General features: G+C 43.5%; 1 protein-coding gene across 2 annotated transcripts in view; it reads left to right on the forward strand.

Moving 5' to 3' along the window:
- The window catches only part of SAP130 (Sin3A associated protein 130), a 71,146-nt gene extending 60,350 nt beyond the window's left edge, over positions 1–10,796 (forward strand). For both annotated transcript variants that reach the window (XM_049769297.1, XM_049769298.1), the window contains exons 19-21: positions 7,611–7,714; positions 9,502–9,615; positions 9,843–10,796. In XM_049769297.1, the coding sequence (XP_049625254.1) occupies positions 7,611–7,714; positions 9,502–9,615; positions 9,843–10,001 (377 nt within the window). In that variant the 3' untranslated portion in view covers positions 10,002–10,796. The remainder of the gene's footprint in view (positions 1–7,610; positions 7,715–9,501; positions 9,616–9,842) is intronic.
- The last annotated feature ends 10,129 nt before the right edge of the window (positions 10,797–20,925 follow it).

Here is a 20,925-nt window from a genome sequence, read left to right on the forward strand (position 1 = left end):
GTTGACCTCCTGCATGAAAGGCAAACGCCTTCATGCTATCTCTCCGGCTCCCTTAGTTGACTTCTATGCTATTTTTCCATCTAACTTGGTGTACTCCATCTGGGTGGTCAGTATTGTGGAATTTGGAGGCGTCTGCACCTGTACACTCCAGGAACCCTAAGATCTGTAGAGCTGATCTATGAGTTTCAGCAGCTTGGCTTGGATCTCTGCCAAGATTTCTCGTGAAGATGTGCAGCTGGGCCATAGCTCACGCTAGCTATGGAATGTGGGTGAGGCTGCTGGGTCTTCTGGCAGTATGGAAGTCTGGGGGTGGTGGGCTGCACAACCCCACTCCAAAAAGACGTGGGAGTTTTCAACCTGAAAACCAGTATACCTGGTATTTTTGTTAGCTTTGTGTCTGCAAAGTTTAGTTGTCTCCTTGCATGGCAATGACTTTGAGGTGTGGTTGGAGTTGGTGGGGCTTAGACAGGGTGGGAGACTCAGTCCATCCCCTCCCAAGGCCATCCCAGAGTTTTCAGCCAGAAAACCAGAATATTCATTTGTTTTAGCAGCTTACCTTCCATCTCTTCCGAGATAAGTTGTGCAGCTTGGTCCTACATTGTGTATTGCCTACAATCTTTATATCATATGATTGCAATTGTGTCATTTCCATACCTACTTCTGTCTTCAAATAGTACCTCTGCCTGTGTTCCTGCTCTCTCTCATGGTATGGACATCAGTCTGTATTTAGGACTCATCATCTTTGCAGATAGAATTTCCAATTATGGTCATGAGGTACCAAGAACTAGTACTTAAACATATCTTTTGTTAGGGACTCAATTCAAACCTATACCAAAAATCTTACTCAGAAAAATTGTTCAAAATTTAATACCTTTTTACAACAAAATCTCTCAAAAAGGATTTTAGGTAAGATAGAAAGGCCAAATACATGCTTCGAGTTGCAGGAGGCCTAGGTTTGATCTCCAGTATGACATGATGCCCTAATTACTGCTGTGTGAGCATCCCCTAAGCCATCACTTTATATAAATTCTCCCCTCCCAAAAAAAGAGGACCTGGAACCCCCAGTGTGATTTCCTCTCAACATCACTGAGTATAGCTTTTGTAGCCTGAGAGGTCCTTGAGCACCATCACATTGGTTTGCATAGTCTCAGGTACAGCAAAACCTAAACAGTGCTCCATCCTCAGGTTCTTGCATTGAACCCCAGCCAGGTTGGGGAAAAAAAAATACCCAGAAAGTTCTCTATGTCTCCTAAGCACCACTCAAGAGGTTCCTCCAGAGTAAAAGAGGCTGGAAAGATCATGCACTGAATACCTGCTTTGCATGCAGGTGACTGGCTTTGATCCGCAGTACCATATGTCTTCCTGAACCTCTCTAGAAAGGACCCCCAACAAACTTGAGAAGGGAGGAAGGAACTTTCTGTTCTTAACGACCATTATTTCTCAATTTTCCCCCTTTTTATTATAACACCATGATTTACCAAGTTATCCATAAAACAGCAGTTTAGACATTAAATCTTTACCAATCCCACTACCAGCATGACCTCCCTCTCATTGATTTTTGTCTTCCTAGTTCTTTTAGAATGCCAACAATATGTTAGCCATCGTGCAGTGTTTTTTAAGTTCTTTTAGTTTTGAGGGGATTGTAAAACTAAACATTTTGGGCTATATCTACCATTGTTGGAGGGACCATATGTAGAGCAGAAATTGAACCTAGATACGGCCCCTGTAAGGCAAGCACCCTATCCCTTTCCAGTCCGTGAACTTTCGAAGAGTTTTTCTTTTTTTTTGTCGGGGAGGGGGGTGTTCATACCGGTAGCACTCAGAGGTTACTTCTAGCCCTTTGCTCAGAAATCGTCCCTGGTGGGCACAGGGGACCATATGGGATGCTGGGATTCAAACCACTGTCCATCCTGGATTTGCTACTTGCCAAGCATACAAACACCCTAGCACTGTGCTTTCTGTCTGGCCCCCAAATAGTTCTTTTGAAGTCATTGTCTAACTTTCCATTCTATATAAGATTTCCAGTCTAGCCACTAAGTTTGGTTTATGAGGAGCTGGAGTGATAGTACAGCAAAAAGGGCTTTTGCCTTGCACACATCTGATCCAGATTTGATCCCCGGGATCCCATATGGTCTTGTCTCCCTGAGCACTGGCAAAAGTGTTTCCTGAGCATTGCCAGCTGTAACTCAAAAATCAGCAACAACAAAGATGTATCTGAGGAACATTTTTTCCTCACTAGTCTGTGACCAGATTTAACCTTTCTCTGGTATTTGCTTTGTTTTTTCAGTAAGACATACTGTGGTTCTTGATGTTGTTTTGCTCTTGCGTGAGTAAGAGAGGAATTGATCTGTCGGAGGTTTTCCTGGATGAGAAGGATAAACTGGAATAGGAAATAGCTCACTACCACCTTTTCTATTGTTAGCAGACCAGTTCTGTCAGAGCTCAGTGACTGGTTCCACATCCTTCCTTTAGGCCATTGTTTCTCAAAGTAGATAATACCATTGCAGTGTGCACTGGGAGAATTCAGCTCTGGTGCACTTGGGTACACCTGTTTGTTTAAAGGACGTAGGTTTCTAAGTTCTTAGGACCTTTTGTAGGAGTTTTAAATTTTACTTTCCCAGGGCCTGGAGAGATAGCACAGCAGCGTTTGCCTTGCAAGCAGCCGATCCAGAACCTAAGGTGGTTGGTTCGAATCCCGGTGTCCCATATGGTCCCCCGTGCCTGCCAGGAGCTATTTCTGAGCAGACAGCCAGGAGTAACCCCTGAGCACCGCTGGGTGTGGCCCAAAAAACAAAAAAAAAAAAAATTTATTTTCCCCAGTTTCTCTGGGGAGTGGTATTATTAGCACTATCATATCCCAAGCCAGTTGTGTCTTCTTTTTTTTTTTTTTTTGGTTTTTGGGCCACACCCGTTTGACGCTCAGGGGTTACTCCTGGCTATGTGCTCAGAAATCGCCCCTGGCTTGGGGGGACCATATGGGACGCCGGGGGATCGAACTGCAGTCCGTTCCTTGGCTAGCGCTTGTAAGGCAGACACCTTACCTCTAGCGCCACCTTCCCGGCCCCCAGTTGTGTCTTCTTTTTTTTTTTTTTTTTTTTTTTTGGTTTTTGGGCCACACCCGGTGACGCTCAGGGGTTACTCCTGGCTATGCGCTCAGAAGTCACTCCTGGCTTGGGGGACCATATGGGACGCCGGGGGATCGAACCGCGGTCCGTCCTAGGCTAGCGCAGGCAAGGCAGGCACCTTACCTCCAGCGCCACCGCCCGGCCCCCCAGTTGTGTCTTCTATCCCATTGAATTACTATGGAAAATATTTGGCACTTTTGCTAAAATTTGACAATTATTGTGTGACCCAATTGTTGCACTCCTGGGCATTTATTCCAGACGAAATGAAAACCTGCATCTCTACAAATCTCTACACAATTACACATATCATCTTTTTTTGGTAATTGCCAAAACTAGGAACACAGCCGGAGGAGCAGTGGCGCTAGAGGTAAGGCATCTGCCTGTGTGCCTAGGACGAACCGCGGTTCGATCCCCCAGCGTCCCATATGGTCCCCAAAGCCAGGAGTTATTTCTGCGCACATAGCCAGAGGTAACCGCTGAGCATCAACGGGTGTGGCCCAAAAACAAAAAACCAAAAACTAGAAACACAAATGAACATAGATAAATAGTTCAATAAACTGGTATTGTTGTGTACAAAGGAAGGAAAAGGTAGCCAGAGAGATAGCACAGCAGGAGGGCATTTGCCTTGCATTCAACCAACCCATGATGGACATATGGTCCCCCAGACCTGCCAGGGGTGATTTCTGAGCACAGAGCCAGGAGTAACCCGTGAGCGCTGCTGGGTGTTACTGAGCCCCCCCATCTATGCAACGGCTTAGATGGATCTTAAGGACATTGTGCTCAGTTTTATTGTTTTTTTAATCAATTTTAAAGTAATACATGCCAAGAAAAACACCGTATGATTTCTTTAATAGGACATTCTCAGAAAAACAACTAGATGAATAGAGAACAGACCAACAGTTGTCAGGGTTGATGTGGAGGGGTGGGAGAGCTACAAAGCTGCACCTCAAGGGACACATTCAGGTGACTCAGGAGTACACAGTACATTCAGACTGCAGTGTGGGTCACATTGCCCTACAAAAGGGAGAAAACGGCAGAGATCTGTCGTCACACTTCACCTCAGTGGCAGCTTCTAGTTTATTTTGTTGTTGGGTTTTTTGGGGTTTGCTTTTGTTTTTCCTAGTTGTGACTATGCAAACAAAGAGGCAGGGATGGGACTCAGTGCTAGGGCACATGTCTACATACGTGAGACCCCAGGTTTGATTCCCCAGCCCAGGAAAATGTGAGAAATGGTATGAGGGTAGAACATTTGACCTATCTTGTTTGCTTTTTCTTTGTTGTTTTAAAAATAACTTGATTGAGGAACAGGAGAGATACTACTGTGGGTAAGGAGCTTACTTTGCACACAGCCAACCCAGATTCAGTCCCTACCTGTCGGTCTCTCAGTTGAATTCCACCAGGAGTGATCTCTGAGCACATTTCTGCTTTTTGTTTCGTTTTCTTTTGTTTGGTTTTGGTGGGTAGGAGCTTGGACTTAACTCCTGGCAGGGCAAGAACTGGGAATCAAACTTAAGTCAACCGCATCCAATGCAAGCACTTAACTTGCTCCTCTCTTTCTCTGGTTCTGTTTCTGCATTTTTATTATGAATAATGATAAATACTTGAATCAGATTTTGTGGGGATACGCTGTCATGTTTTCTTGACTGTGTATCTAGAAATAGAATTTCTTTCTAGGTAGGTTTGATTGTGGGGGGGTGGGGTGCACACCCTGCAACTCTCAGGGGGTTCCTCCCAGCTCTATGCTCAGAAATCACTCCTAGCAGGCTCGAACCATACGGAATGCTGGAACCATACGGAATGTCCCTCCCAGGTCATCCGCTGTGCTATCACTCTAGCCCCAAGGTTTGATAATTTTATATTTAAGATTGTAGGAACTACCAGTCTGTTTTCCAAAGCAAACATACCCATATATTTTTTCACATGGAGTATATGAGGCTTTCTGTTTCTTCACATTCTCCCCAACTTTTTTTTTTTTTCGGGGGGGGGGGGTGTTCACACCCAGCGGTGCTCAGGGGTCACTCCTGGCTGTCTACTCAGAAATAGCTCTTGGCAGGCACTCCCCAACACTTTATTTTTGCATTCTAGTAGGGATAAAGCAGTTTCTTTTCATTGGGGGAGGGGGGCTCACACCTAGCAGTGCTCAGGGGTTACTCCTGGCTCTACACTCAGAAATCACTCCTGGCAGGCTCAGAGGACCATATGTGATGTCAGGATTCGAACCACCGTCCTGCATGCAAGGCAAACACCTTACCTCCATGCTATCTCTCCAGCCCAGGATAAAGCAATTTCTCTTATGGTTTTTATTTTTGTTTCTCTATTTATTTATTCACTTTTTTGGTTTTTGGGTCACACCAGCAGTGCTCTGGGGTTATTCCTGGCTTTGTGCTCAGAAACCACTCCTGGCGTGCATGGAGGACTATATGGGATGCCGGGATTTGAACCACCGTCTGTCCTGGATTGGCTGCATGCAAGGCAAACACCCTACTGCTGTAATATCTCTCTGGCTCATTTGCCTACTATTTATGATTTGAATACTTTTGTATCCTTATTATATACTTTATGTATGTCTTTTTCGGAGCTTATCTTCAGATCCTATGACCTGATTTGTGTATTTATGGAGTTATAAGAATTCTTGTTCTGGTTGCCGCTGCATGTGAGTCTATAACATCTCAGCTTTCTAAATCATCAGTGCTAACATTTGCCTACTAGATAGTTTTATCAGTAACGTTATTTCTTGGCTTAAATTTGCAACAAAATTAATGGAGGCTACAGAAATTTCGCCCTACACCCATTTTCATACACGCACAGCCTTCCCCACTGTATGATGTATTACATGATGAATATGAACTAACAAAATTTAGTCAGCTTTAGTCTTGGTGGTGAACATTCTATGCATTTTTCAAAACTTGGGTAGTGTATTTTTTTTTAAAAACTGGGTGGGGCTTGGTTTAGGATTACTTTCACTGGTGCTTGTGGGTTGCTCTGTGTGGTTCCAGAAATTGAACCTGGCTTGAGGCTTCCAAATGTAAAGCAAGCATCCCAGTCCATTTGAGCTATGTCCCTGGCCCCAAGATTAATTTTTTGGTTTTTGTACCATATCCACCAGTGTTCTAGGGGATATTCCTGACTAGTGATATGAGATTGCTCCTGTGCTTGCTTTCAAGAACCATGAGGCCTCCTGTTTGCCGAGTATGCCTGTTGAACTCTGGCTCTGGCTCACCCTGATTTAGGGGCCAGAGTGAGAGTAAGGTGGAGAGGATGCTTGCCTTGCTTGGAGCTGATCCACATTTAGTCCTTGACACCTCATATTGTCCCTTTAGCCTGACCAAGCATGATCCCCGAGTGCAGAGCCTGCCAGGTATAAGCAGTTGTGGGACATTCCCCAAACCCTAACTTAACTTAAAAAGGTTGGAGTTTGGTTTGTTTGGTGGGGGGTAGTTGTGCTCGAGGCTGGCTCTGTCTTCAAGGATCATTCCCAGCTAGACTCTGGACAGTCTGGGGTGCTGGGGGTCAAACCCTGGTCAGCCGCATGCAAGGCAAGGGCCTACCTACTGTACTATCACTCCAGCCCTTAATATTTTTAAGTTTTAAAGGCTTCCAGGGATGTGCCTCCATGTAAGACTGCATGCCTTGCCTGAGTAAAGCTGCCAGTTCAGTCCCACACGCATCATTGATTGCCATCACCAGCACTATTATTCTGATCCCCAGGAGTCACAACTGTGTCTTTGGCCCTCTACAGCCAAGTGTGAGCACCATGGTCAGTATCATCCCCTATAGCAGCTGCAGAGGAAGAAGAGGAAAAATTGATGTAACTGATATGTGAACACACTGCAGGCTTGGTTCCACTGTAATCAGTTGGAGAAAGAGCTCAGAGGGCTGATCAAAGTAAGGGAGGCCCACGTTCAATCTCAGCACTACGTGGACCCTAAGCGGAGTCAGGAGTGGCTGCTGAACACCACCGGACTTGTTCCCAAACCAAAAATAATTTATCATTGTAATTAACAAGTATAGCCATTCTCACTTTGACAACACTATTCGATTCTAGTTAGATCTCCTCAGTCTAGAAGCTTTATTTTATATGTTATTTTATTTGTTCTTGTGACTGAATTTTTTTTTTTACCAACTCACTTGGTTCTTTTGATTTTTCCCAAATCTAGACAAACATCAAAGATCAAAGGTTTTTTGCCCAACTCCCCACAGACTCTCTGGCTTCAGCAAGGTTCCATTTGTAAGAGATTAGCATATCAGCTTGCTCTTTTATGAATTCACTAAGTTCGCTCTATATGTCTTTATTCTTTTAGTGTGCTCAAAAGAAATTTTCTATTCATGCTGTGACTTCTATCCCTAAAAGCTTAAATGCACAGAATTGTTAAAAGCAATTTAAGTATAGAAATGAGTTACAAAATAGAGGCACTTGACAGCTTGAACATAATTATTTTAGCTTTATGAAATTAAAATATATTTTTTTCTCCCCCATTGATTCAGAGGAGAAGAAAGCTATGCTGCAGGAAATAGCTAACCAGAAAGGAGTGTCCTGTCGTGCCCAAGGCTGGAAAGTCCACCTCTGTGCTGCCCAATTACTACAGCTGGTAGGTACTGGTGTGTTTTGCTGAAGTGAAAAACACATGCTAAGAATTTTGTGAGTTCACAGAAAACTTTCTTTTGAAAAATTTTAAACTATTCCTAATCATCATGAGTCCTGGTGGAAATGGATGTGTGCTGCATAATCACTGTTAAATCTATTCTGTGGATAAAAGCACACCCTACCTATATTTGGGGGGACAGGGAGGCAGTGCAAATGCCTGGAGCTCTTACTTGGCATACCGGAGCCCCAGGCTTATTCTCCAGCACTGCATAATTCCTCCGATACCACTAACCAACAAAGCAGTACCTTTGCACCATTAGCGTGCTTCAAAAACTATTTGCATCCTTAAGGTATCAAAATTCATAGAACAAATTTAGTGCAAGACTTAAAATTGAGTGTTGCTGTGGCCTCAGATGACCTAATTCTTAGCTCCTCCTTCCTCTGCTCCTTACAAGAACCAGGCATGGTTTACTAAGAACTGGGCTCCAGTTCCATATCAGCTTGCAGAATTATTCAGGTAAGCCAGTCACATCCTTTCAAGGAAACATCTTGGTATCACAAAGCCTCCTGCAGCCTCAGTTTATTCACTGTGTTGCCTAAGGCCCTGTGTGATAATCTGTGTCCTCCTCTGGTCTGTGAGTGTAAGTATTATGACCAGTAATATGCTCAGTGCTCCATCTGCTGTTGGCAGGTGTTAAAGTGTGTGGGCATATCCATAACCCCAGTGGAGAACTCCTTTCCTGCCAGTGAGATGAAGAAGTAATCAAAGCATCAATCTGATGAAACTGTCTGTCATGAGACAAGCAGTGATTGAAGGACATTATCTTTAAAAAAAAAAAATATTGCCCTGTGAGTTATACTTAGTGGGAAAGTGTTCTCCTTTAAAAATCACACTTTTCTATATGAATCATAAAATAAAAGCACTCTTTAAAAACTGTCCTTAAGGTAAGGCATTTGCCTTTCATGCAGAAGGTCAGTGGTTCGAATTCCGGGCATCCCATATGGTCTCCCAAGAGCACCAGGAGCGGATTTCTGAGCGTAGAGCCTGGAGTAACCCCTGAGTGCTGCTGGGTGTTACCCAAAACCAAAAAACTATCCTTGAGGCCAGAGAGATAGCACAGCTGTGTTTGCCTTGCAAGCAGCCGATCCAGTTTGGTTTGAATCCAGTGTCCCATATGGTCCCCTGAGTCTGCCAGGAGCAATCTGAGCAGACAGCCAGGAGTAACCCCTGAGCACCACCGGGTGTGGCCAAAAAACAAACAAACAAACAAACAAAAAACTATCCTTAAAGATATGGGATAGTGGGCCCGGAGAGATAGCACAGCAGCGTTTGCCTTGCAAACGGCCAATCCAGGACCAAAGGTGGTTGGTTCGAATCCCGGTGTCCCATATGGTTTCCCGTGCCTGCCAGGAGCTATTTCTGAGCAGACAGCCAGGAGTAACCCCTGAGCAATTCCGGGTGTGACCTAAAAACCAAAAAAAAAAAAAAAAGATATGGGATAGTGCAGCGGTATGGTATTTGCACACAGCTGAACCAGGACCTTGGTTCGATTCCCCTGGTGTCCTAGGAGTAACCCCTGAGCATCATGGGGTGTGGCTCAAAAAAAAAAATCCTTGAAGATAAACTTTATGGCAGATAATCTCTTATCTCCTTACTGTGCTTTGGTCCTTAGAGAAAGGGTTATCCAAACAGGTATAATACCAGTTTCCAGAGGTAACCGGACATGGGTTCATTTGCCTGATTGTTCGAAGTATTTGAGGTCACTGAACCCTTCCTCTCGTGTGTTGCAGACAAATCTAGAACATGACGTTTATGAAAGACTCACCAACCTGCAGGAAGGGATTATCCCAAAGAAAAAGGCAGCGACTGACGACGATCTGCACCGAATCAGTGAGCTCATACAGGTCAGAAGCAGCCCTCCCTCCTGCTCTCTTAAACTGTTGGCACTAAAATTGTCTTCTCCCACTTCTTTTTCCCACTAACATCATTTAGCCTGTGTTACCAAGAACCATTAAGACTTTTTTTTCTATATGAATGCCTCAAAATGGTTCATTGTAAAATAAATTCTTTGGAAAGCTTTATTGTCTTCAAGATTGGTAATTAATGCAGTATTTTTTTTTCTTTGTTTCAGGGAAATATGCAAAGGTGCAAACTGGTGATGGATCAGATCAGTGAGGCCAGAGACTCCATGCTTAAGGTCTTAGATCATAAAGATCGGGTCCTGAAGCTTCTAAACAAGAATGGGACTGTGAAGAAGGTGTCAAAATTAAAGCGGAAAGAAAAAGTCTAGACTGAGAAGAATCAGGACTTTGAAAACAGAATTGATGACAAATGATTATGAGGGTAGTGGGGAGGGTTTGGACAATTTTCAAAGTGGAACATTGAAATAAAGGAAGCTTTCCTTACTTCAGATGTGAAAGCAGAAGGGACCCTTGGCATCCAGTGGCACAAACGGATCAGGGCTGACATGACACGGTGAACTCCGTCTTTTCTTTCAGGTGTACCCCTCAACCTTCCTTCCTGCCGTGTCATAAATGGCCCCTGGTGCATCAGTGTCCACTGTTTGGAATCAGTGACGCAAATGAATGGCTGGCATTTTTCAGCCTCCCACTTTATAAACTCTTATTTATCTGATGGATTCCTTCAGGACCCATACTGAGCCCGGACTGAAAGTATCCTCTCGGACCATCTGTTCTCTCTACACTGAAAGTCCAACCTCTTCCCTGCACCACACGGTGGGTTGTTTGTCTGACCTTCAGCTGCCTGAGCTGGCCTTTCTACAGTAGTGCCATGGTCCTGGAGAACTGCCACTGCTCACTCTTAACGGGGTTCAGCTACCAATTCTTGTCTTTTTTCCCCTGGGAAGAACCATTTCAGAGTGAAATCATTCTTTTGTCTGTCCTGCGTGTGTCAAGAGTTGGATTTTTGTGGCCGGTGCAGAGCAGGCAACAAACACCATTAAGCTTCTCTGGATGCTTGTTCTGAAGTATACTCTTGGTTTTCAGTACTTCGTGCCTGGTGTGATCCTGTTATTGTATGTACTGCACATCTCCAAACGTTAATAAAGGACTCAAAGGTTTTTGTACATGAGCAATTTGTATCTTTATTCAGTTCATCCAACCTATGCTGGATCACTGGAGTGTTTTTACCCTCCTGTAACTCACATCAGGAGGAGTCTCATCTGTTAGTATTATTATGTTGCAGAAAATTCTGGTGTTTTGAAATGTGTTATGATGGTAAAGTTTGTTAGCTCTCGCTTATCTTTACTACCAGACTATGTTGCGTTGTGTTGCAGATAGGAAATGGTCAGATTAAGCATCTAGAGCAGGGGTCTCAAACTCAGTTTACCTGGGGGCTGCAGGAGGCAAAGTCGGGGTGAGGCAGGGCCGCATAAGGGATTTCGCTTACTGAATATTCGCAATAAAAAATCACATTAGTAAGAAAAAAAATCACATTAAACAAACGGAACTGCTCGGAGTATGCGAGTGTTTAATGCGATTCTTTTCTTACTAATGCGATTTTTATTGCGATTATTCGGTAAGAGAATAATCACGAATACTACAATATTTGAAGGCTGGCCGCGGGCCACAAAATGTTGTACGGAGGTCCGCAAACGGCCCGTGTGCCGCGAGTTTGAGACCCCTGATCTAGAGCGATAGTGCAGCAAGTAGAGTGCCTTGCACCCTGGTCGACACACAGGTTTGATCCATATGATACCTTGAGCAGCACCAGAATATTTTCTGAGTGCATATCCAGGAGTAACCCCTGAGCATTGCCAGATGTTGCAAAATTAAATAAGAATTTTCAAATTTGTTTAGAATTTTCAAATATGTTTAGAATAGAATGGTTTTTAGAAGAAAGAAAGCTGTCAGATAAGAGAACAGTGGAGGCTGCAGTAGTCAGGTGGAGCAGGCAAGGAGTTGCCCGTGGAAGGCTCTTAAGGTGCCGATTGGTTTGTGTGTCTTCCTCCTGTCTGGATTCTGCCAAAAACAATTCTCTTTGAGCTGACCTAAACAGGTTTGAGACATGGCATCTACCAGTTCTGACCAGCTCTTGCTCTGGAGCCCTGGCCCTGATTCACAGCCTTTATCCCATTACAATAGTAAGCTCTCTTCTGATCAGGTTTGGAGAAGCAAGAGCCAGCTTCTGCCCTTCCTCTGCTAAACCACTGATGTCTACAGTGGAGTTTAGGAAACAATGGAGGCTGTTTCCTGAAAAGGTTTCATTGCATGTGGAGCTAACTTTAAAAGAACTTACGTAGTTAATAGTGTGGTGAGACTTTGCTAGGATGCTATTGTTTTGCCTCATTTGTGCATATAATACCCTAGTTTTATGATATATGCTTTCCATATGCTTGGGGAACATGCATTATTACAGAGATGCTCTCTTTCCCAAGTATTTTCACCATTGGAACATCAGAGGATGCTTGTTTGTATGAATTTTGTTTTGTGTTTGGGTCACACCCAGCAGCACTCAGGAGACCATATGGGATGCCAGGATTCGAACCACCATCCTTCTGCACACAAGGCAAACGCTCTACTTCCACGCTATTTCTATGGTCTTTTGTATGAATTTTTTTCCCACCCCCCCCCTTGTATGAATTTTGAGATTGAGTGAAGACAAGAGTTTTCTGTGTTCCTTTCTTATGGCCTCAATAAAATCAGAAGTTGGGATAAGCAGGAAAAGGAATCTTCCATACTAAAACAATATTATGTAGAAACAGCATTTGGACGAACTAATTGACATAAGTAGTATAAAGCATTCATATGGAGAGCTGCAGAGAGATCAATGGGCTGAACCCATACTTTGCATAGAGGAGGTCTGGTTTCAGTCTCTGCCACTGGAATCCCAGAGAACTGCAGAGCTCAATTCCTGAGCAACACTGGCCTGGCCAAAAACCCACACAAAGAAGCAGCACTAGACTAAGATAGAATATAATGTACACACTTAAGAAATTGTAGCCAAAATAGAGCCAGAGCCATAGCACAACAAATTGAGTGTTTGCCCTGCACATGGCTGATGCGAGTTTGATTCTTGGCATCCCACATGGTCCCCCAAGCCTGCTAGGAGCAGTTTCTGAGCACAGAACCAGGAGTACTGCCAGAGGTGGCCCAAAAACAGTCAAAATAGTAAGCTCAGGGCTGCAGCAATTCTAAAGGATAGTACAGTGGGTAGAGCTCTTTCTTCACATACAGCCAACTGGGATATGATCCCTAGTACCTCTATTGCCCCCAAAGCCCTGCCAGGAGTAAGAAGCTCCTAGCACCACCAGGTATGGTCCAAAAAAATAAATAGTAAACTCATCAGACCCTAAAACTCGATTAAGCTGTTTGTGATTTCATGCTTCATATTTCTACCTATCCCCAACTTATACTTATCTACTTTTAGTCACTTGATTAGTTTGCATTTTTCTGGATTTTTGTTTTATTTTTGGGCCACATTCTGCAGTGCTCAGGGCTTACTCCTGGCTCTGGCTCAATGATCATTTTTTGTGGGGCTCGAGGAACCATATGTTGTGCAAATAATTAGCCTCTGATTGTCTGTGTACATGACAAATTCCTTTAGCCTTCTGTACTTTCTCTCCAACCCAATTTTTAGGAATTTTAAAAGGGAGAAATCACCTTTATGCTAATTGTTCACCAGTCATGATAATCAAGAATTTTCATCTGGGCCCGGAGAGATAGCACAGCGGCATTTGCTTGCAAGCAGCCGATCCAGGACCAAAGGTGGTTGGTTTGAATCCCGTCATCCCATATGGTCCCCATGCCTGCCAGGAGCTATTTCTGAGCAGACAGCCAGGAGTAACCCCTGAGCACCGCCGGGTGTGGCCCAAAAACCAAAAAAAAAAAAAAAAAAAAAGAATTTTCACCTGTTTTATTTCAATTATCTATATTGCTTTTTGTTGCAAGTAGCAAGTTTTATCATATGAATACATGTTCATCCAGTTACTAAAAACATAATTATTCACAATTTTGGACTACTACATATCAGCTATTTTGGCACATTTCTATTTTTGGAAGGACATATGTTTGTACATATATTTTAATGGTGGTTTTATCTTAAAATTGTTCCCAGGGATTTATAAACAGGAAATAGTCTTGAGAAGTCTAGCAATTTGAAGAAAATAAAATGTCCAGATATTCAGTGATCCACCTTGGAAATCCACCCACATCTCATTTTTTTTTTGCCTAAAACTGTACTAAGAAACCCTCTCCCCATTTGTTTTGTTTTGGGGCCACACCCAGCAGGACTCTGGGGTTACACGAGGCTCTGAGCTCAGAGGTCGATCCTGGCAGACTCAGGGGACCATATGGGAGGCTGGGAATTGAACCCAGGTCTGTCCTGGGTTGGCCATGTACAAGGCAAATACCCTACATCTCTGTTATCTCTCTGGCCCCAGCTGTTTGCCACTTTTAACTGGTACATTACAAAAGTCAGTGGTTGTGGCTTAGATGTTTCAGTGTTGCTGAATCTGTGTTTTGGATGTCTAGAGACCACTCACATATCACCAGTATAACCAAAGCCTCAACCCCATTACTCTTTCTCACTTTCCCGCCTTGATTTCTTCTTTTTGGGGGGTTGGGGGGCACTACACCAAATGATGCTCAGGGGTTGCTCTCAGCTATGCACTCAGAAATCGCTCCTGGCTTGGGGGACCACATGGGATGCTGGGGGATCCAACCCAGGTCTGTCCTGGGTCAGCCATGTGCAAGGCAAAGTCCTACCACTGCGCTATTGCTCCGGCCCTGATTTCTTGATTTCTTCTGTCCTTCCTAGGCACTGGGTCAATCTAAGCAAGTCAATCAAGCCAATCAAAGGTGTCGAAGCATACTTTACATTTTCTCATCCAGTTGTTCTATACCACAGATAAATGAGATTACCCTGTGTTTGTCTCTCTTCTTCTGACTTCACTCACCATCTTCCAGTTCCAACCAGGTTGCAGCAAATTGCATGGTTTCATCATTCCTTGGAGTTGTATGATATCTCATTGTGTATCTATACCACAGCATCATAATCTATTCAACTTTGATGGACACCTAGGTTGATTCCATTTCTTTTTTGTTTGTTTGATTTTTGGGCCACACCTGGCTGCACTCGGGTTACCCCTGGCTCTCTGCTCAGAAATCGCACCTGGCAGGCTCCAGGGTTCATATGGGATGCCGGGATTCAAACCACCGTTGGTCCTGGGTTGGCTGCTTGCAAGGCAAATGCCCTACCACTGTGCTCTCTCTAGCCCCTTGATTCCATATATTTTTTTGTTGTTGTTGTTGTTGTTGTTTTGGGGCCACACCTGGTGGTGCTCAGGGGTTACTCCTGGCTGTCTGCTCAGAAATAGCTCCTGGCAGGCACGGGGAACCATATGGGACACCGGGATTCGAACCAACCAGGTCCTGGATCGGCTGCTTGCAAGGCAAACACCACTGTGCTATCTCTCCGGGCCCGATTTCTATGTTGTTTTAACTATTTCCCTACTACTACTTTTTGGGCTTGTTTACTGTACTACTGTTCTTTCTCCCAGTTTCTGAGATGTGTTTAAAGTGTTGACTTGAGCTTTTTCTTCTTTATTAATGTAGCCTGCATTGCTTTTTATTTTACCCTAGTACAGCTTTTGCTGTATCCCAGAAATTCTTAACTACTTGTATCTTACCATTAGTTTCAGGATCCAGTAGTTGTTTAGTAGTATTTTGTTCAGATTCCATATCTGAAGAGTTAGAGGAGTTTTCTCTTTTTTTTTTTTTCTGTGGTTACTTTCTCGTTTCATGGCATTAAAGTCTAAGCATATACTTAGTACAATTTCTGTATTTGTAAATTGATGTATGTTTGAGTTATTCCCTAATTTGTGATCTTTGAAGAATGTCCTGTAGAGAAGAATATGTGTATTCTTGTTTTGAGGGACGGAGCGCCCTGTAATATGTCCAACAAGCCCAGTTCTTTTAGCTCTCATTCAGAGCTCTTGTCTCTTCACTGATATTCCATCTGATCTAAGTGGTGACAGTGGAATGCTCAAGTCTTTCACTACTATTGTGTTTCTGTCAATGTGTTTCTCCAGGTTTGTTAGCAGAAGCTTTATGAACTAGCTGGGCCTTCATTTGCATAAATGTTGATGATAGTATTTCTAGATCTATTGGCCCTTTAACCAATAGGCAGTATACATCACTGTGTCTAATCTTTTTTTTTTTTTTTTTATAGGTCACACTTGGCGGTACTCAGGGAAAGTCGCTCCTGGGGGCTAGAGAGGTGGCGCAGTGATAGAGGATTTGCCTTGCACACAGTTGACCTAGGATGGATCACAGTTCGATCCCCAGTGTCTCATATGGTCCCCCAAGTCAGGAGCGATTTTTGAGCACATAGCCAGGAATAACCCCTGAGCATTACCAGAAATAAATGTAGAATAAATGTCTAACAAAGAATTATTCACTCTATTTCTTCTCTTTGGTCTGGTTACTCAGAAATATGTTATAAGCTATAATTGTTGTTGCTTGTCGCCTCACATTGTTTTTTGTTTTTTTTTGTTGTTGTTGTTTTTGTTGTTGTTGTTGTTTTAGTTTTTGGGTCACACCCGGCGTTGCTCAGGGGTGACTCCTGGCTGTCTGCTCAGAAATAGCTCCTGGCAGGCACGGGGGACCATATGGGACACCGGGATTCGTACCAACCACCTTTGGTCCTGGATCGGCTGCTTGCAAGGCAAACGCCGCTGTGCTATCTCTCCGGGCCCTTCTCACATTGTTTTTATCTGTATATTCACCATAGTCTACTTTCCCTTCCACAAATATTCGAGACCCCTTTTTCACTTACTGATATGCCACATCTCGGAGGCCTGGCCGGAATACTGATAGTCTATGCCACATTTGTCTTTTGACTGACATCACCCATCTGATACGCTTCATTTTCTCCCGATCACCACATCTCATTTGTTGCTAGAGAAAACATCGTGACTGGGTTTTTTCCTTCCACTTGTCTCATCACAGGGTCCTGGCCCACTCGTCCAAGTAACTGCACACGATTCAGAGATCACTCAAGAACCAAGCTGCTGCTTGCTACCTCAGACTGATGTCTTACAAACTGGTGAAGCACCTGTAATACAGGTTTTCGGTGAAGCACCAGTTTGTGCTTCGAAACATGGTTTCTAATGTCCTTTCATACAAATTTAATCTTTAGCCTTTTCCTGCCTCTGCTTGCAACCAAGACTCCTCTGATCTTTATCAATATATAAGTTTTGTCTTTTCTTTGAGGATAGGGGAAGGAATTTGAACCACTCCTAACAATAGTCAGAAGTTATTCCTGGGCCAGAGAGATAGTACAAATGGTAAAATGCTTGCCTTACACAGTGCGAATGCTGGTTTAGGTTTTAGCCATGGCAGACCTCTGGGTCTGTGTTCAGGGATTACTCCTGGCAGTTCTCAGAAGATCATATTCTATTTTTTGTTTGTTTGTTTGTTTGTTTTTGGGTCACACCTGATGATGCTCAAGGGTCAGAAATCGCTCCTGGCTTGGGGGGCCATATGGGACACCAGGGGATAGACCCACAGACCGTGCTAGACTAGCGTGTGCAAGGCAGACGCCTTACGCCCTGCGCCACTGCTCTGGCCCCTCATATTCTATTGAGTCTGCAACAATTTATCAGTTTCTCTATTAAAGGACATCACATTTGCTTGCATTTTATAAATAAAGCTGCTAATAAACTTTTGTCTGCAGGTTTTTGAGTGGAAAACAGCTTGGTTTTAGTGAGTAAAAATCAGTGTTGTTAATGGACCAGAAAGTTGTGAGTTTAAATAATAAGTTCTGTAACTGCCAAACTGGGTACCAAAGTGGTTGTACCCTTTTTAACTTTAGCACCAGCACATAATTAGAGTATTCCTGCTGCTCCATGCACTCCTTAATAATTGGTGGCATTTTAAGATGTTAATTGTTCTTGGAATGAGCAGTAGTCCAGTGGGCAAGGCACTTACCCTGCATGCAGTTGGCCTAGATTCAATCCCCAGCATCCTGTATGGACCCCTGAACATGACCAAGAGTGATTTCGGAATACAGAATCAGGAATAAGCCCTTTGCATCACCAGATATGGCCTAAAATCCCAATAAGATATTAACTATTCTAAGAAGTGAGTAGCATTACCTCATTGTTTTATTGTTTGGAGGCTTGTTTTCATTTGTTTTGTTTACTTTTGGGCCACTCAGCTATGCTTAGGGAGTAGGGATTACTCTTGGTTTTGTGTTCAAGAATTAGTCCATCCTTGTTGAGAGGATTTCTTTATAGGGTTTATAGATTTCTTTATAGGGTTCCCCAGATCAAACCTGGGTTGGCTGTGTGCAAAGTAAGTGAACATTTCTTCCTAAATTCCTTTGTCTTCTTTATATCATTTATGGGAAGTATCTTTTCAGATTTTTGCCCATACTTTAATTCAGTTATATTCTTACTGAGTTTTAAGATTTCTTTGTGTAAAATACAATACAAAAACCCCTTCCTCACACCTATATTCATTGCAGCACTATTTACCATAGCAAGACTCTGGAAACAACCAAGATGCCCTTCAACAGACGAATGGCTAAAGAAACTGTGGAACATATACACAATGAAGTATTATGCAGCCATGAGGAGAGATGAGGTCATAAAATTTTCCTGTACATGGATGCATATGGAATCTAGTATGCTGAGTGAAATAAATCAGACACAGAATAGTCTGTGTCTGTGAAAACCTTTTAAAGAACAAGTTTTTCTCTCTCTTATTCTTTTGGTTTTGGATGACACACAGTGGTGCTTAGGATTTACTCCTTGCTCTGCATTCAGGGATCATCCCTGGCACTTGGGGTGCTGGGGATCAAACCCAGTTAGCCACATCCAAGACAAGCTCCCTACCTGCTGTACTATCACTCCAGCCCCAACAAGTTTCTCATTTGAACAGAGGACAATTTTATATTATAACACCATGATTTACCAAGTTGTTAATAATACAGTTGTTTCAGGTATTCAGTGTTCCAACCAGTTCCACCACCAGCATGACCTTTCTTTCACCAATGTCCCCAATTTCCCACCCACCTCTGAGCCTATACCTATGTACACATATACCCTTAGTGTATACAAACAAATTTATTGTTTGTTACAACACACAAGCAAATGGAATTATAAAAAAAAAATCAATAAGTCAATTTTTAATCATTGTTGTGTCATTGTCTGAAGATTTACTGGACATGGTGCTAATTGAAACTTTTGTTTTCATGCAAAGAATTTAGTGGTTTTCAAGGCAATCTTTGCTTTGCATTAGATTTGCTGCAAATTCCCATTAGATTTCCTACTGGGCTCTAAGTACTGTGAAATTAGCAAGTGTCAGTCCTGTGACCCAGGAGCTGTGGAGTTTGAATAGTGTGTTGGGTTGGCAGATTGATGATATTCACTTCTGGATCTGGAAGGAGCAGCTCTGGACTGCTCTGCCTTCAGGCAGAAAGGGGAATCTATCTACCCACCACCATCTGAGAAGGCTCCAGAGTTGCCACTCACATCAGCATCATGTCAGCTTGGATTCAGCAGCATCATGTTCTTTCTTTTCTTTTCTTTTCTTTTTTTTCTTTTTGGTTTTGGGTCACACCCGGCAGTGCTCAGGGGTTACTCTTGGCTCTATGCTCAGAAATCGCCCCTGGCAGGCACAGGGGACCATATGGGATGCCGGGATTCGAATCACCATCCTTCTGCATGAAAGGCAAATGCCTTACCTACATGCTTATCTCTTCGGCCCCAGCATCATGTTCTTTCTGAGATTAGTTGTCCAATTTTTTAAAATATTGTCAATAAGATATAATTATATCATTACCCTTTGGTTCCTTTCCACTATACATGCTTCACTTTTCTGCTGTTCAGTGTTCCAACACACTAGAAGGAAACCCCAGTACCATTCTGGAAATGGCTCTTCAAAAATGCCAGGTACAACTCAAAAAGAAGTATATTGGGGCCGGAGCGTTGGCGCAAGCAGTAAAGCATTTGCCTCGCATGTGCTAATCTAGGATGGATCATGGTTCAATCACCCCATGTCCCCATATGATCCCGCAAGCCAGGAGATATTTCTGAGCACATAGCCAGGGATAACCCCTGAACGTCTGCAGGTGTGGCCCAAAAAGTAAAAAAGAAAAAAAAAAAGGCAAGTATAGAGGCCACATCCACAAAAGCTGAGGCCCCACAGTCACTACCAATGGTACTTGGCACAATGGTTCAGACTGGGTTCAGTGCTCAGACTTGGTGCTGGGAGGCCACTGAGGTCTCACCCATGGTAGTTGGGGATGCATGTAACTCTGCATTAAACTCATGGCTACGTGCATGCTGGAGTTACCTCTCCCAGTCCTTATCTCAAGTTTTTTTTTTTTTTTTTTTTTTTTTTTTGGTTTTTGGGCCACACCTGGTAACGCTCAGGGGTTACTCCTGGCTATGCGCTCAGAAGTCGCTCCTGGCTTGGGGGACCATATGGGACGCCGGGGGATAGAACCGCGGTCCGTCTCCTAGGCTAGCGCAGGTAAGGCAGGCACCTTACCTCCAGCGCCACCGCCCGGCCCCTTATCTCAAGTTTTTAGGACAGATATAATTTACAACACATAGACTTCATCTGTTTGAAGTGTACAAGTATATGTTCATAGCCTGGCTTTCACTCAGTTTGCATCCATCACCACAATCAAATTTTTTTTTGTTTTTTTTTGTTTTTTGTTTTTGGATCACACCCAGCAGTGGTCAGGGGTTACTCTTTGCTCTGCGCTCAGAAATTGCTCCTGGCAGGCTCAGGGACCATATGGGATGCTGGGATTCAAACCACCATTCTTCTGCATGCAAGGCAAATGCCCTACCTCCATGCTATCTCTCCGACCCCATACACAATCAATTTTAGAATTTTTTTTACCTTACAAACCCAGAGAATCCATTGGATATTGAATCTATTTTGAGTTTATTCTTTCACCAAATGTAAAGTAGGAAGAACTTTCTTTTTTGGCATGTGGCTAGCCAGTTTTCCCCACACCATTTGTTTTTTGTTTTGTTTTTGGGCCACATCCAGTGATGCTCAGGGGTTACTCCTGGCTGTGCACTCAAAAATCTCTCCTGTCTTGGGGGACCATATGGATGCTGGGGATGGAACCCAGGTCTGTCATGGATTCATCCACATGCAAGGCAAATGCTATCCCCCCCACCCGCCCTCCACACCTTTGTTGAAAAGGCTTTTCTTCTACCAGTTTGTTGA

This window comes from Suncus etruscus, chromosome 2, assembly GCF_024139225.1.
Source record: "Suncus etruscus isolate mSunEtr1 chromosome 2, mSunEtr1.pri.cur, whole genome shotgun sequence".
Taxonomy (NCBI): Eukaryota; Metazoa; Chordata; class Mammalia; order Eulipotyphla; family Soricidae; genus Suncus; species Suncus etruscus.